Raw genomic sequence first — 15,567 nt, 5'->3', positions numbered from 1 at the left:
GTACAGACTATTTGTTGGCACTTTCTTTGATGATATCATTGTTTTTTCCAAGGGTGCGACAAAACATAGAGAACATCTGCTTCAAGTCTTCTAGGCATTACGAGATCACAAGTTGGTGACTAATGCGAAGAAAAGTGAATTTTTCCTACCAGAGATACACTTTTTGGGACACATTGTCTCGGCAGGAGGAGTGCAGATGGACCCGGCCAAGATAGAGACTATCCGTGATTGGCCCGATTTGAAGAATGTCCATGAAGCTAGAAGCTTCTTGGGTTTGTGTTTGTACTACAGGCGGTTCATTAGAAAGTTTGCAGAGGTTGCTTCCCCTTTGCATATCTTGACACAGAAAGGAGTACCTTTTTCGTGGGGACCCACAGAGGTGACTGTCTTTCAGGCTTTGAAAGAGAAATTGGCTACAGGACCAATTTTGACTTTGCCAGACTTGCAGAAGTCATTTGAAGTATATTGTGATGCTTGTGGTCGTAGTCTGGGTGCGGTCTTAATGCAAGAAGGCCATGTCATTGCTTACGAGAGCCGATTATTCTCAAGGCCGGAATCGACAGCACAGATTTATGAGAGAGAGCTTTTGGCGGTTATCCATGCTCTTACTTAGTGGCGACACTACCTACTCGGAGCGGATTTTACTGTATTTACAAACCATCAGAGTTTACGCTACTTCTTGTCACAGAAGCAGCTATCGGAAAAGCAGATGCGGTGGGCGAACATCTTGTCACAGTTTCACTTCCAGAATGTCCATGTTCAGGGACAGAAGAATTTGATGGCAGATGCTTTGCCTCGGAAGCCGTTGGTTCTGGCTATTTCTGCAATACATCATAGAAGCTTCGAGGATATGGTCGATTAGTATGCCACAGATACAGATTTTGCAGACATTTTCACACGATGGGAAGACAATAGCGGGATATTCCATTCGGGATGGCTACTTGATGAGGAAAACCATGTTGTGCGTTGCACAGCCATTGAGGGAAAAGGTTATGACCGAATGTCACTGTCCACCTGTTACGGGTCACTGCGGCATTGCTACCACCTTGAAAGGGGTAGAGAGATACTTCTTTTGGCCGACACTCAAGAAGGATGTGGACGAGTTTGTGCGCAGGTGCTTGGTATGCCAGAAGGTCAAGTTTGACAGGCATAAAGCACAGGGATTGTTACAGCCTTTGCCCATATCCACCCGCCCCTAGGAAAGTATTGCAATGGATTTCATTTTTGATCTCCCGAGAACACAGAGTGGTCACGATGGTATCTAGACTGTTATTGACAGGTTTAGCAAGCAAGCTCCTTTCAATCCAGTGAAGAAAACAGTCAAGCCGGATCACTTAGCGAGACTGTTTGTGGCCCAGATCTTCAGATTACATGGAATGCTCGAGACGATTGTCTTCAACAGGGACCCCAGATTTACGAGTTTGTTTTGGAAGGCAATTTGGGAGAACATTGGCACGCGGTTGCGGTTGCAGTTCTCGTCATCTTTCCACCCGCAGACTGACGGGCAATCCGAGATTGCCAATTTAGTGGTTTTAGATTTCTTTAAGTCTTACATCTCGGAGTAGAAGATTCGATGGGAAAAATATCTACCTTTGGTGGAATTCGCCTACAACAACACGGTACACTCTTCGACGGGGAAGGCGGCATTTGAGATTATTAAAGGTGCTCTGAAGGTTCCACCCTTCCTAAGCACGAAAGGTAAGATTTTTGAAGGCGATGAGTACACACGCAACTTGGACACGGCTTTTGCCAAGGTCTGCGAGGCTTTGCAAAAATCTCAAGAAAGAAAAAGGCAGCATATTGCCATCGTCGGGATCTGAAATTGAAGGAGAACGATTGGGTGCTCTTATGTTTTGAGAAGGCACGTCTGAGAAAGAAAAAGGGAAAGGAGAGGCTTTTCCAAAGCTTAGTATGCGATACTACGGAACTTTCCAGATCTCCGAAAAGATAAATGATGTCTCTTTCTGACTGAAGCTGCCCGAAACTTGGAGGATTCACAATGCTTTTCATGTGAGTCTCCTGCGGCCTTTTAGAGGCGATGTGCATGAAGATGGGGAGCAACCCGAAGCGGAAGAAAACGAGGAGATCCTTGTTCTAGAACAGATATTGGTACATAAAGATAGAAAGATTAAGGATAAAGTAATAAGGCGGTTTTTGGTTAAATTCAAGAACTATCCTACATTGGATGCGAAGTGGATGGAGGAGAAGGACTCCTCAGAGTGTGAAACTTTACCTTGAAGCTTTTGGTTTAGCATAGTCTATTCCAATTGGAACCCCGAATTCAGCTTGGCCGAAAATCTGGTGCAGCAGGTATGCACAAGAAGGGAGTTACTCCGCTCCTTTGTCAACAGATGCCACGAAATTTTGATACTAGTCACTGATGTCTCTTTGAGCTTCAGGGATACTGAGAGCTGACAGTATTCTGCTGCAATGACTTTATGAAATGGAATTCCCGAATATGAAACTGATTTGTTCTTGACTTGTTTTAAGTGCAGGAACTAATAGACGAAATGATTGCACATTTTGGTCTGAATGATCTCGATAGACATGGTTGCAATAGGGATTAGTTAATCGGGCATCTATGAGGTCTTGAGTAGATCTAAATGCGATTGCTAATTGCATTCCCAATAAATCATGGTCTGAGATCCGAATGAATATTGAATGTGATTTGTCATGTGATGTCGGGTGATGTCTTGTGATGTCATGTGATGTGACTGTCAATTGGTACATGTGCTAGATGTGTGTTCCTAGTGTGTCGGTACTAACAGTCAGTGTCTGCTAAGACAATTTATGGCTTCTGGCTGTTTTGCATGCGTAATCGGGGGCGATTACAATGCTTTCAAGAGGGGGGTATGTCACAAATAGGTGACTTGGCATACTAGTGTTGCAACTTGCAGACCAGACCCTCACACACCCTACCTTGAGACATGGGCAGTCCCGGAATGTTGATGTGGCAGAATGTTGACGTGGTTGGTTGTAGGCAGCATTGCTGACGTGGCAGGAACGATACGGACAGGGCCCGCTTTTTGCGACTCATCCCATGGAAAATCCGTACAGCTTTTTGGCGTGGACAATTGCGGCAGTTTGTGCTTTTCAGCCTATGCAATTGGCGAGAGAGAGAGAATGCTTTGCTTTATGTTTGGCAAAGCCTATGAGAGAAAGCTTTATTTTTGAGAGGCTTTTAAAATTCACAGCTTTTGAAGCTTTTGGGCTCTGCTTTTAGCATCTCTTGTAAACCTTTATATTGATAGTTTGGGCTCTCACTTATCAGAGCATCTGGACGCAGAGTCTTAGAGTGATTCGCGGCTACTCGCTTGTACTTCAAGTTGCAGATTAATACAAAAAGATATATCGAAAGGGGCGCTAGTCTTTGGGGCCAATATCTCTAGTCACGGAACTCCGCCGGGCCAGTGTCGAATCAATTGTGAACTGTGAACTGTTTTGAAGTGATTATTTGTGGTGTCGAGGTAGATTCTCGACTTGGAGTGTCCAAATCTTTTACAATGTCCCAAAGTGATGACGTGGCATGACCTAAAGGACAAACTCTGGATAGAGAGGGGTCGGAGCCCTACTGAAAGATGCAAAAGAAGTTGTATCAACTTGCAGGATCAATTCAAGAGGCCAAAAATGAAAGGACACCAATTTTTACGAGTTGTACCAGCTTATGGAGTCCTGTCCGATGGGGGGCCTAAGGGACAAAAGACTTAAAGAACTACGAGAAGACTGATTACGTGGCAGTTGTATGGACGTCCACGAATCGCGTTGATGACATGGCAGATGTACGGACGTCCACGTTTTACGTTGCTGATGTGGCAGGCCGTACGGATTTCTGCATATAGTGTTGGCAATCCCTAGCGCTAGTTTTTGGGCCAAAATCTGTTGAACCTAAAGCTTTTGGGGCTGTGCTTTTGGGCATCCCTTGTAATGTTTATAAGAGCCCCTGGAGCCTCACTTTGTAGAGCATCTGGACACAGAATCTGAGAGGAAAGGATCCTCGTGAGTTGTACCTTGATGTGATCAATGATAAAGAAATACTGAAAGGGGCACGAGTCTTTGGGGCCTATGCTTCTTGGCGCGGAACTCCGTCGTGTCGTCTCTCTCTCTCTCTCTCTCAATACGGGTACACATGCCAATAGAAAAGAACAGACTGAACAGACTTTTAGCACTTCAATAACAATTGAACTGAAAGAGAGAGCACACACGACACAGAGTGGCATAATTCTACCCCAAAGAGTATTGGTCCCAAACCTTGGCGCCCCTTTCGGTATTTCTTTATATTGCATCAACACAGAGTACAAGCCGGTACTCCAGACTTTGCACCTTCTTCAGGAAGCATGCAAGAGAATGAGTCCATGGCCTCGTATTTAAAGGTCTTAGGCCCAAAAGCACTTTACATGAAAAACCTTTAAACTCAAAAGCATCTGGTCCAAAAACAATGCCCCAAAAGCTGCCAGCGTGATATACGAAAATCCGTACAACTGCCACGCCAGCAGCGCAAACCGCGGAAATATCGTACAGGCTGCCACGTCAGCATGTAGCGCAATTTTTGGCCTGTCCGTACAGCTGCCACGTCATCAGTTTCTACGTTGTCTTTTGTGTGTGTGTGTGTGTGAGGGTCCAGCTTTATTTTAATTCCTCTGTCACTTGGGCCCCATTGGACGGGGTCCCATAAGTTGGTAGGACTTCTTCTTTTGCTGTTGCTTGTTTTTCTTAGGGTTTAGGCCCCTCGACCGTGATTTGAAGGTTGGCTCTGTTCTTCACTGACTTGACACGTCAGCAGCTGTGACATCCCCCCTTCTTGAAAGAAAGTAATCGTCCGCAATTACAACATATCTGCAAAAGCAACTCAAGTTAGCTCAAAAATTTCCGAGGGTCATTCCGAGGGACAATCAGTTCGCTCTCTTTTTTTTTTGTTAAGAAGTTGGCTTCTCCTTTCGTCGAGATCGGAACTCTTGATATTCCGGCATAGTAAAATTAGCCATCGCACCGAGATCGCACTGATCTTCCACGGGTATCTTGATGCACTAAAATTACATACCCAGTCAATCTCATCCAATTAGGGGTATTCAGTGGTTGGCACATCACAATGCAACACAAATGCTCACATATGCATGTTACAAGACATAGAAACATAAAGTCGCCGATGAACACTCCTCCAGCATAACCTAACAAGGTCCAGGCCGGGAGATAATTAATGACTGCCTCATTACTCGTCCCGCATAACCTAAAAAGGTCCGGGCCGGGATATATAGAGGCCTTTTACAACCAAACGACCCCAGACCGCAGCCTGCGTCGTTTGGAGATGTTGAGAGTAATCACTGCTCATAATTCTTAATACTCCTCCCGCATAACCATCCAGGTCCGGGCCGGGAGCAACAACAATATTTTTCTAGCATACAACGGAACGCTTCCCAGACATCCCGTCTCATCGTTTCGAGGTCCAAACAATACCAAAGGAGCATTTCTTACTACTGCACCCGGGAGTAAAATCACCAATCAATGAAACCAGTATTAAAACTGGAGTCAAACATTTCAAATCGGCACCAAAACAGGCTCAAAACAAATACCATCCATTTCAAACAAATTCCAGACAGGATCACCAAACAAGTTCCAAACAGAACTCAAACTTAAAAAGCAATCTCGACCAAAGTTGATTGACTTTCCATCTTGAAACCTGCATAAAAAATTAGGGTTAGGCTCCTTCCATAAGGTCGTAGCCGACCACAACATGGTCCGTCAGCTCTTGGACAGACAGTGTTGCTTTGGCGGCGATGGTAGTCCCAAGACATAGCAATCACCTCGAACCTCCAAGGCTATCAACTTGAGAAGAGACACCTAGTGAGAGATGTCCAAAAACTTCAAGCTGTATTCTGCTAGGGTTTCCATGGCAAGCATTTCAAGATACCCCTCTCTGCAAGAAGCTGCCAAAAACCATATAGCTTCGGGCAAAAATTTTCTTGAAAGCTTGCCAAGTCCTTGGTGTGTGGGGCTTGGTAGCTATAGACATCAACTCTGTATGGCACTGCTTTTGAGAAAAACAGTGACTTGAACAAATCTTGGATCCTTCTCTTGCAAGTGATCTTTATGGCTTATGCCTTGTAAGACATGAGCAGTGAAGACGATAAGGCACCCGAGGTGTGATGAAGTAAGGGTGGGAGTGCCTAATAAGTCCAAGGTTGGGACCCGAAGAAACTCCAAATAAGATTCCAATAGTCTCTGGTTTGCTTTGTCTCCTCTTTGGTAGGATCAGTATGCTTTCAAAAAAGCACACGCCTGATGCTCTAATACCACTGTCACAAGACGGGCACCACATGCCAATAGAAAAGAACAAATTGAACAGACTTTTAGCACTTCAATAACAATTGAACTGAAAAAGAGAGCACGCACGACATGGAGTGGCGGAATTCCACCCCAGAGAGTATTGCCCTCAAACCTTGGTGCCACTTTCAGTATCTCTTTATATTGCATCAACACAAACCGGTTCTCTAGGAAGCATGCTAGAGAATGAGCCCATGGCCTCGTATTTAAAGGCCCTAGGCCCAAAAGGAGTTTACATGAAAAGCCTTTAAACTCAAAAGCAATGCCCCAAAAGCTGCCAACGTGATTTACGGAAATTCATATGTCAGCATCGCAAATCGCAGAAATCTGTACAGGTTGCCACGTCAGCATGTCAGTGCAGTTTTCGGGCTGTCCGTGCAGCTGTCACGTCATCAGTTTCTATGCTGTCTTTTGTGTGTGTGAGGGTCCAGCTTTATTTTATTTCCTTTATGTCACTTGGGCCCAATTGGACGGGTTCCCCATAAGTTGGTAGGACTTCTTCTTTGTTGTTGCTTGTTCCTCTTAGGGTTTAGGCCCCTCGGCCATGATCTGAAGGTTGGCTCTGTTCTTCACTAACTTGACATGTCAGCAGTTTGTGACTCTCTCTCTCTCTCTCTCTCTCAAAGTTCAGTGATTTTGAAGTTTCGAAGTTTTTGTTCGTGTGTTGCTGTTGATTTCTCGCTTGAAGTGTCCAAGCCTGTGACAGCAAATAAAAATGGGGATCCAGAACGGGGAAAGGAAAAGGGGATAGGTAGATGTTCTAGGAGATTGAAATTCTCTTCAAGAGTTATTCTTTTGTATTTATGGCTTGAAGGCCTCTAAAAATGGCTCTTATGGCCACAAGGCCTTTAAAAATGTCCAAAAAGTGGTGACGAGCACCCACAAAACCCTTTGAAAACTGTCTAATGGGCCACTTTCCAATCTTGGAAGTGGCCTTTGACAAGCAGAACGATACCGGAATATGCCATGCGGTATCATGTATGCGCTTGGTATGAAAATTGGAGCGGCACCGATCCGGAATGGCATTTTTGGAACGGTCACAGCCAGCATGTGTTCTGAGCACGGCAAGGAATTTCCTGTTTCCATCATCAGTCATAGGGGACGCCCATTTTTGGGCTCCCATCCCCACTTGCCGTCCCGCCCTCTTTTTTACACTAAAATCCATTGGAGCCCCGTCCTCCGTCCCCTGGCGTGTCCCTTGTGACTATGGTTTCCATGCCTGGTGGGCAGGAATCTAGGATGCATAATTGGTGGCAACTATGTACTTGGCAAGGAGCAGGCTTACAAGTCCTAGTGCCCTTGCTAACATGAGCCATTTCATTGCTTATCAGTAAAAGCAACAGTAATCCAGAGTCTCAACATCTCCTCCCTGTTTGACACTTGTGCACAGCACATGGGCTCTTAGTCTGACAAACATTACGACATTTTCCATCTGTTAAGAGGTTAATATATGCAGGGCGATAGGAAACGTTTAGTGCAAGCAATTTAAAGTCACATCCTTTTATGTGATAGAGGCTTGAATTTCTATAGGAAAATTATCCTTCTTATTATAAACACGACGTTCGTTTTTTGAGCTATCTGAAGAAATACATCAGAACTCTTTTCTTGCTACTATTCAATCTTTGACGCTTCCTTGAGCTCATTATAGAGAGTATTTTCTTATAGAGATCATGTATTTAAACTTTCTGACAGGTTTTGAGAGATGGAGAGTGCGGTGGCAGCTCAGTCTTCATTTGTAGTGGTAAGGGTGACACCGTTTTGCAATCTGGTGTTATATTTATTTAACATCCTGTTAGTGTGACTCTCCAGCTACCAGGCAAAACAACTGCCTGTACTTCGAGAAATGCTCAGATTCAGCAGTTGGGAAGGTTGCGGTTCGGTGTAACTACACTTGGTTTGAAAAGTGCGAGTTCTAGTTTTCAACATGGTAGTGATGCTGATGAGCTGAGCCAAAAAGTAAATAGTACCAGGTCAATGAAGCAATCATCTTGTCAGCATGGAAGTGCATTGGGTGCCACATGTGACTACCAGAAAATCTTGATAGCAAACAGAGGTGAAATTGCAGTACGTGTTATACGAACTGCCCATGAAATGGGAATCCCATGTGTAGCTGTGCACTCTACGGTTGATCGTCAGGCTCTTCACGTGCAACTAGCTGATGAGGCTGTGTGTGTTGGTGAAGCACCTAGTAGTCAGTCGTGAGTTTTCCTCGTCTTTATTCTTTATGTCTATTTCAAGACAGTAAGTATAATGTATTATGCAGAAAGAAACTCACATTCTAACAGACAAGGTGTAATGTCCTGTTGCAGGTATTTGAAGGTTCCAAACATTGTCTCTGCTGCTGTGACTCGTGGCTGCACTATGCTACATCCTGGCTATGGGTTTCTCTCTGAAAATGCTACGTTTGTGGACATTTGCAAAGATCATGGCATCAACTTCATTGGACCAAATGTGAGTTTGTATCATGTCTCCCTCAGAAAGTGTGAAGTGTGGTTGCCTTGGTCTGACAAACCTATGAGGCAAATGTGATTCTTCCCTCTTTTCCAGGCGGACAGCATTCGAGTGATGGGAGACAAGGCAACTGCACGAGAGACAATGAGAAAAGCTGGAGTGCCGACAGTGCCTGGTAGTGAAGGACTTATAGAGGTACTCAAGTTTCCTTTAACTTTCAAGGAGGAGCAAAGAGGGATCGCTAATTCTTGATTACTTATGCAGACTACAGAGGAAGCCATTAGGATTGCACATGAAATCGGGTTTCCAGTCATGATAAAGGTTAACAAATAAGACTGAATCAAGCTCACTTATGTGGCTTGTCTCGTCTTTGATGGTTTTTGCTCTTTTTGTAGGCGACAGCTGGTGGTGGTGGCCGAGGAATGCGCCTTGCTAATCAGCCTGAAGAATTTGTAAAGTTATTGCAGGTGACTTACGTCGGATAAGTTGATGCACGCAATGCAGAAGGTTGTGAGGCATCTTTGTGCAATCTCTCAACATATTACTTTGTTTCGAATCCTTGTTTTTAGCAAGCACGGAGTGAAGCTGGTGCTGCTTTTGGAAATGATGGTGTATACTTGGAAAGATATATTCAAAACCCCAGACATATAGAGTTTCAGGTATGAACCTCAGCGGACATTATAAATTTTCATTCTTTATATTATCCTTTGGATTGACCAAGTAGGTAATATGCCTGATTCTTACTGGTATGTTGTCATGTGTATTGATGCCACCACATGATTTTTAATTAATATTGAGAGTCAACTTCAGTGTTTGAGGGTGGCTTCTTGATAATGCTTTCCAACTTCCCCTTAATTACTGAGTTTTGTAATTTTTGTGCCATGCCCTGAAGTGTCCCTGTCCTCAGTAGCATGGTCTGACGAGTCACAGGTAATGCCAAATTGATATCGACAATAGCTTTCAGGATTTGCTTTGACTCCATAATTTTTTCCAATTCCCCCTACTTACAAAGTTTTGTTACTTGCTAATATGCTCATGCTTTGGCTTTGGCATGTGAACCTCCATATAATAAAGTAGATCCTATCAAAGAGCTTAACTATTGCTCATAAGTATACTTGGTGGGCAGGTTCTTGCAGACAAGCATGGAAACTGTATCCATCTTGGGGAACGTGATTGTAGCATTCAGGTTTGTTCTACCTACTGAGCTTCACAGATGGGACATGCTGCAGCTGTATTTATCTCATATACTGTCAATCATATGCAGAGGAGGAATCAAAAGCTTTTAGAAGAAGCTCCATCTCCTGCATTAACACCTGAGCTTCGAAAAGCAATGGGAGATGCAGCAGTGGCAGCTGCTGCATCAATAGGCTATGTGGGTGTGGGCACAATAGAGTTTCTTCTTTCAGAGGATGGTTCTTTTTATTTCATGGAAATGAACACACGGATTCAGGTATTCTTGGCCTTTGACCTAATACGTGTTTTCACATCAGAGTTTACTTGTATGACCCAGTTCTATGCTTTCTTGAGAGGTCTGTATGCCCGCTAGAAAACGACTTTGTCATCAAATTTGTATGCAGGTGGAGCATCCTGTTACGGAGATGATATCCTCAACAGACCTTATTGAAGAGCAGATACGTGTTGCTTTAGGTGAAAAGCTTAGGTACACTCAGGTTAGTGGTGTTTGTGCTATCTCTGTTGTTAGAAACGAAATGCATTGATGGCTGTGGATCTGAGTAGTTACTTGTCATCAACTCTTGCATTAATATTGGATTTTCATTGAGCCGATAATTTATGTTTCTTATAATAAAAAAGAACACACAAGAAAGGGAGAAAATTCATATCAAGAAGGATGGTACCAGCTCTCTTGTGCTGCACAAGCATGAGTTGTGTTAGAAGCTCAAAAGAGCAGAAAGAAAATACAATTTGTAGAGCCAACTTGGCTGTCAAATTTGAGGGGTAGATTTCATAGTTTGCAAAGCGAAGGGTTTAGATAAGCTAGACTTTATTGCTGATGTGAGAATACAACGTGTTTTACAACCTGTTGTCAAACTTTGCCATGTTAATTCAACTGTGAAGCTTGTGTGCTCAAATGGCAGTTCTGATGGGCTACAATATGCTGGTTTATTTTGTGCTCAATTATAAATTGTGATAGATGTCTAGATGGTTAGTGCAATTGTAGAAAATGTACTTCAAATTGAAAGACAGACTTTAAGCAAAGCCTGTAAGGTTTGAGTAACTTTGGTAAAGCACATCCTGTACCGATTTTGGTGGTTAAACAGAGTACAATTTTTCATTTGAAAACATTTTTTGCATCTCTTTGGAAGAGTCAATCAAGAGCATTTTGATTTATTGATGAGTGGTGCTCAAATATGACCGTTCTGATTCAGTTTGTTTTACTTTCTCAAAAATTTCTAAATTTAGTCTTTTCAGGTCGAGTAATGCCATGCTATTCATTTGTGTGTTTTACACTCACGATTCTTCCTAAAATGCAGGACGATATAGTCTTGTCTGGACACTCCATTGAGTGCCGCATAAACGCAGAGGATGCTTTTCAGGGGTTTAGACCAGGACCAGGTATTTTATTCGAAGTTGCAAATACAATATTTAATTTTCTTCAGTTTATGAGAGAAAAATTCTTACCGTGAAGAACTGATTTTGGTGAAGGCCGAATCACGGGCTACTTGCCGCCTGGGGGACCATTTGTGAGGATGGACAGTCATATCTACTCAGATTATGTGGTTCCTCCAAGTTATGATTCTCTCTTGGGAAAGGTTTGTTCGCATGCTTCATTATCGACAATTTTATTGTTTGTTGCAATTGGTCAAAGTATCTTTTGTAATGATTACAGTCTTACATTCGGGGTGTTCTGCAGTTGATTGTCTGGGCTCCTACCAGAGAGCGAGCAATCGCCCGCATGAAACGAGCCTTGGATGATACGATCATTACAGGTTTACATCTAGTCTTTCAGACTTGCTTGCTTTTTAGAGCCATGCAAGAATTTGTGGTCTATTAAAGTATATCATACTTATCTTATTGAAGGGGCTTTTCTGCATTATATTCAGGAATACCGACAACAATTGATTATCACAGAATTATATTAGAAGTAGAGGTAACTGTCTTTCCAATGAGCATGGTTTTAATTAAATTGTATGTTATAGAAAATGATCTTAGCATCGAAACTCTGCATCCACAGGACTTTAAGAAAGGTAACGTTGACACAGCGTTCATACCAAAACACGAAAAGGAGCTAGTGAAGGTATGCCTACATCATGCAATGTTTAGTTTATTAGCAAAGTTTCTATGTATTTATCTGAATGCCGATACTTGATTTGCAGCCGACCACTCCTGTTGTTGCTCCAGCAAAAGAAGTGGCAAAAGCCATGGCCTAGTTGAAGATATTTAAGCCCCAAAGGTCATGGCATACTCTGGAAATGCTTGCGACCAGTTTTGTAGAGCTATTAGAAGAATTGAGGCAAATTCATCATTGAAATGCCAATATCCTTTAGGAAAGCTCTCTCTACATCCACACAAATATCAGGAATTGGGAGACGTCAAGTTAGATAACTCGCATTTGTCTCAGACAATTTTGATTAAACCCTAACTTATTTTTCCTATATGTGAAAACAAGTGGCGTATTTCTTGATGGGAATTTTCTGCCTTCCAACGCTTATTGTGCATTGAGCCGTGTGTGTGAGCTTTGAAAGAACTGCCTCTTTTTGACGTTAATTCCAAGAGGGATGCTTTTGATGCTCGCAACTAGTTTAGAGAACGAATAGGAAGTATATGATGCAATATGTGTAGCTAGAATGAGTTTCAGGAGCTTTGAAGCTATCATTGTAACTTTTGGTTGACCAATGCAAATACAATAGATCCACTATTTCTACTCAAAGAACCTTGCAAGCACAAAAACACAGGGTTCTTGGCAATGTGTTAAGTTAGAAAGCTTCCAAAGACCAGCTTGGGGGCTTGAATCTTGCTTTGGAATGCAATCCTAATATTTGCAATGGTTAAAGACATTTAATGCTCGAGGGGCATACTTGTTCATTACCAACCATTGTATGTCCTCATATGGAGCCACTAGTGTCAAATCGCTTGGTAAACTCCTGTTACATGGAATGAGTTAATCAAAGATCTTGACACTTAAGATATTGTGAAAAAAAAAAAGGCTTGCTTGGCGCATTATCGAAAGAAATACTTGCATGATGTATTTGCCAAATCAATATTGGACATTTTTAAACATATGGTCTTTAGTTGGTTGGTTGCTATGATTTTTGTATAAAACATGCTCCGAGCAAGATGAACATGTCTATAAACATGAATATGTAAGCTAAACAAGTGCAAAGCGCGAGTACCGGCATTGGACTGAGTTCAAATAATATAAAGAAATACCGAAAGGGGCGCCAAGCACATGCAAATTCTATGTACTAAGCAATGAGTATGCAATTTCATGCTCCACTACGTTCAACTATTATTGAACCTTTTTGAATTCTTGGGCCACCCAAAGGATGAGGTTAAGAACTCTAAACTAGCATGAGAAATGAAATGTTATATTAACGTCTTTAAAAGGCCAAAGTGACCTATGAGACCAAAAAGTTACAATGTGGTGGATTTGATACATAGTCAGAGTAACAAAATAACAAATAAGATAAAAATACTATGGAATCCTAAGCTGCTCGATGTGAGCTAGGCAAAGTAGAGTAGCAGTTGGCTGGGACAGCTAAATCAAAGGAGATCCAACATCGGTCTCGTTGGCGGATCTCATCAATCTCCTCCATGGTCAGTAGTCTGACTGGGCGCCATGCATGCTTGGCCAGAGTGATCTTGTTTGCGGGTCGCCGCGACGGACGTCCATAGCATAGATATTTGTCAATACAGAGGAAACGACTCGGATGAGGCATGGGAACTCACTAGGGTGTCAATCCTAATGAAGTGAACTCGAAGAGATGCAACTACTAACTCTATAAGTAAATCAATCGCATTACCGCCAAGTAATCTACCTATGTCCTCCTACACCGTTCTTCAGTCAGCACGCCCAGGGAAGCTACAGGGACTATCAGGAACATATCCTATCACTGTCACAGCATTCTGGAGAGGTACAACGATCGCGATCGTTCGTCCCAAAGTCAGCAAAAACAGCGAACATGTGATCCTAATGGGTCGTTTTAGGATCCCTGAAGCCCCTCCTAGGGTCAAAACAACATAAAACACGCATATTGACACTCAAAACAGCGATTTAAGGCCTCAAACTCGTAGTTGAAAACCTACACCGAATCTTGAATGATTACACTTGAATGAAAGAGCAAGAGGAGAGGCAAGCTGCTCCGTTGCTTTCTGGACTCTTGCTGTCAGCTCTTGGCACTCCTTCTCTTTGGCGGTCAAGTCTGTCCTGACGTCCACCAAGTCTTTGAGACTGAGCCTGCTGTCGCTCAAGGTCTCTTTCCTCCGTTGTGCGTTCTAGTTGTGTCCTCAGGCTCTCTAACTCTTCTTGCCCAGATGCTTGCTTTTGTTGGGCTTCCTGTACCTGCCTTTCCTTTTCATTCAGCACCACATGCTGACACTGGAATTGCCGTTCTAATTCCCGCAGAGTTTGCTTGTAATCAAAACCAGCCACTGCCTGGCAGGCTTCGTGGTATCCGATGGATTCTGTAGGTGGTATAAATTCCTTTTGCGAGGTTGAAGGGGTTGGCTGTTTTTTGTTCGATGGAGAAGGGGGAGGAGGAGGAGATTTTGGTGATGGAGGAGGCGATTTTCTAGGCGAGGGAGGAGGTGATTTGGGCGAGGGAGGAGGTGGACTTGATTCTTCTCGTACATGTCTCTTCTTGGAAGTCTCTTCCCCTTGTTGCAAAGCAGATGCTTCCGCTTTTCTTTTCTTTAAAATTCTGATTATTCTTTGGCGGGTGAGATCCACCGCCCGTCGCGCTTCCAGATTCCTCTCTCTTTGGATCTTCTTAAGCTGATCCGCCTGATTTGTCTCATCAGCCGCGTCTTTCTCCTTCGTTCCTTCAGTGGACTGCGAAGAAATGTCCACTTCCGCAGCCTTCTGTTCTGCTTCTAACCTTTGCTTCCCAACCCGTAGGCGAGTTGCATTTTCTATCCTTTCTTGCCTTTCCCTTTCGAATCTTCTTTTTTGTGCCTGTTGTGTTGCAGCCGCTCGAGCCTGTCTGTCAGCCCGTAATTTGGTTCGTCTTTCCTCGTCTCTTTTTTGAGCTTCCGCATATGCTTTTTGCAGGTCCGACTGCGGTACTGCACTTCTCGCCCCTCTTTTTCTCTCGAACGGCTTTGTTGAATCTTCCTCCTCGCTTTCCTCAAACTCTGAAAGCCCTTTGTATTTAGAATCTTGAGACTTTCCTTCATCATCTGTCTCCGTTTTTTCTTCATCACTCGAACTTTTATTGGTGGCCTTTGCTGAGCGCGATGATGTCGCGCCGGGGGTCGTCCTTACGGAGTGAGCAACCAGCTTGGCTTTCTGGATCAGGGCCGTTTGAGAGTTGACAGCTGGCAAATCTTCGATCATTTTGAAAGCCTGGTATGCTATTTTGGTTAGCATCGGCCCTGCGTTCATGTAGCTTTTGTTTTTTGCCGAGCTTTTCAATTTTTCTTCAATCAGATTGTCCAGAATGTAGGAACCGTAGTCGCAGCGAATGGTTCTATTTTCTGCCGTCGCTAGAGCCATGACTACGGCAATGTGCAGGATTGACTCGGTGTAGCGAGGAGGCTTTTGTACTCTGAAATGCTGGGAGATCAATCTCATCGGCAATTCCAGCTCTCCGTATATGTCACTGTATTTGTATTTGTTTC

At 43.3% G+C, this 15,567-nt stretch overlaps 1 protein-coding gene across 3 annotated transcripts in view; it reads left to right on the top strand.

Moving 5' to 3' along the window:
* The window catches only part of CAC2 (acetyl Co-enzyme a carboxylase biotin carboxylase subunit), a 41,826-nt gene extending 29,408 nt beyond the window's left edge, over positions 1 to 12,418 (top strand). Inside the window, exons 2-17 of one of the 3 annotated variants that reach the window (XR_015186723.1) lie at positions 8,011 to 8,059; positions 8,128 to 8,516; positions 8,628 to 8,769; positions 8,866 to 8,964; positions 9,034 to 9,090; positions 9,165 to 9,236; positions 9,339 to 9,428; positions 9,896 to 9,955; positions 10,034 to 10,219; positions 10,347 to 10,439; positions 11,262 to 11,343; positions 11,434 to 11,540; positions 11,642 to 11,717; positions 11,809 to 11,878; positions 11,963 to 12,025; positions 12,105 to 12,418. Coding sequence is in view for 2 of the 3 variants with exons in the window: in XM_086502457.1 (XP_086358583.1) it covers positions 8,021 to 8,059; positions 8,128 to 8,516; positions 8,628 to 8,769; positions 8,866 to 8,964; positions 9,034 to 9,090; positions 9,165 to 9,236; positions 9,339 to 9,428; positions 9,896 to 9,955; positions 10,034 to 10,219; positions 10,347 to 10,439; positions 11,262 to 11,343; positions 11,434 to 11,540; positions 11,642 to 11,717; positions 11,832 to 11,878; positions 11,963 to 12,025; positions 12,105 to 12,158 (1,656 nt within the window). In the remaining variant the exon portion in view is untranslated. Of the gene's footprint in view, positions 1 to 8,010; positions 8,060 to 8,114; positions 8,517 to 8,627; positions 8,770 to 8,865; positions 8,965 to 9,033; positions 9,091 to 9,164; positions 9,237 to 9,338; positions 9,429 to 9,895; positions 9,956 to 10,033; positions 10,220 to 10,346; positions 10,440 to 11,261; positions 11,344 to 11,433; positions 11,541 to 11,641; positions 11,718 to 11,808; positions 11,879 to 11,962; positions 12,026 to 12,104 lie in introns of all 3 variants that reach the window. The other 2 variants (XM_086502457.1, XM_086502458.1) reach the window with 2 other exon arrangements.
* The last annotated feature ends 3,149 nt before the right edge of the window (positions 12,419 to 15,567 follow it).

Source organism: Adiantum capillus-veneris, chromosome 27, assembly GCF_014529385.1.
Source record: "Adiantum capillus-veneris isolate H3 chromosome 27, ASM1452938v2, whole genome shotgun sequence".
NCBI lineage: Eukaryota > Viridiplantae > Streptophyta > Polypodiopsida > Polypodiales > Pteridaceae > Adiantum > Adiantum capillus-veneris.
Note: the sequence above shows the minus strand (reverse complement) of the source record. Positions and strands in the feature narration are given on the sequence as shown.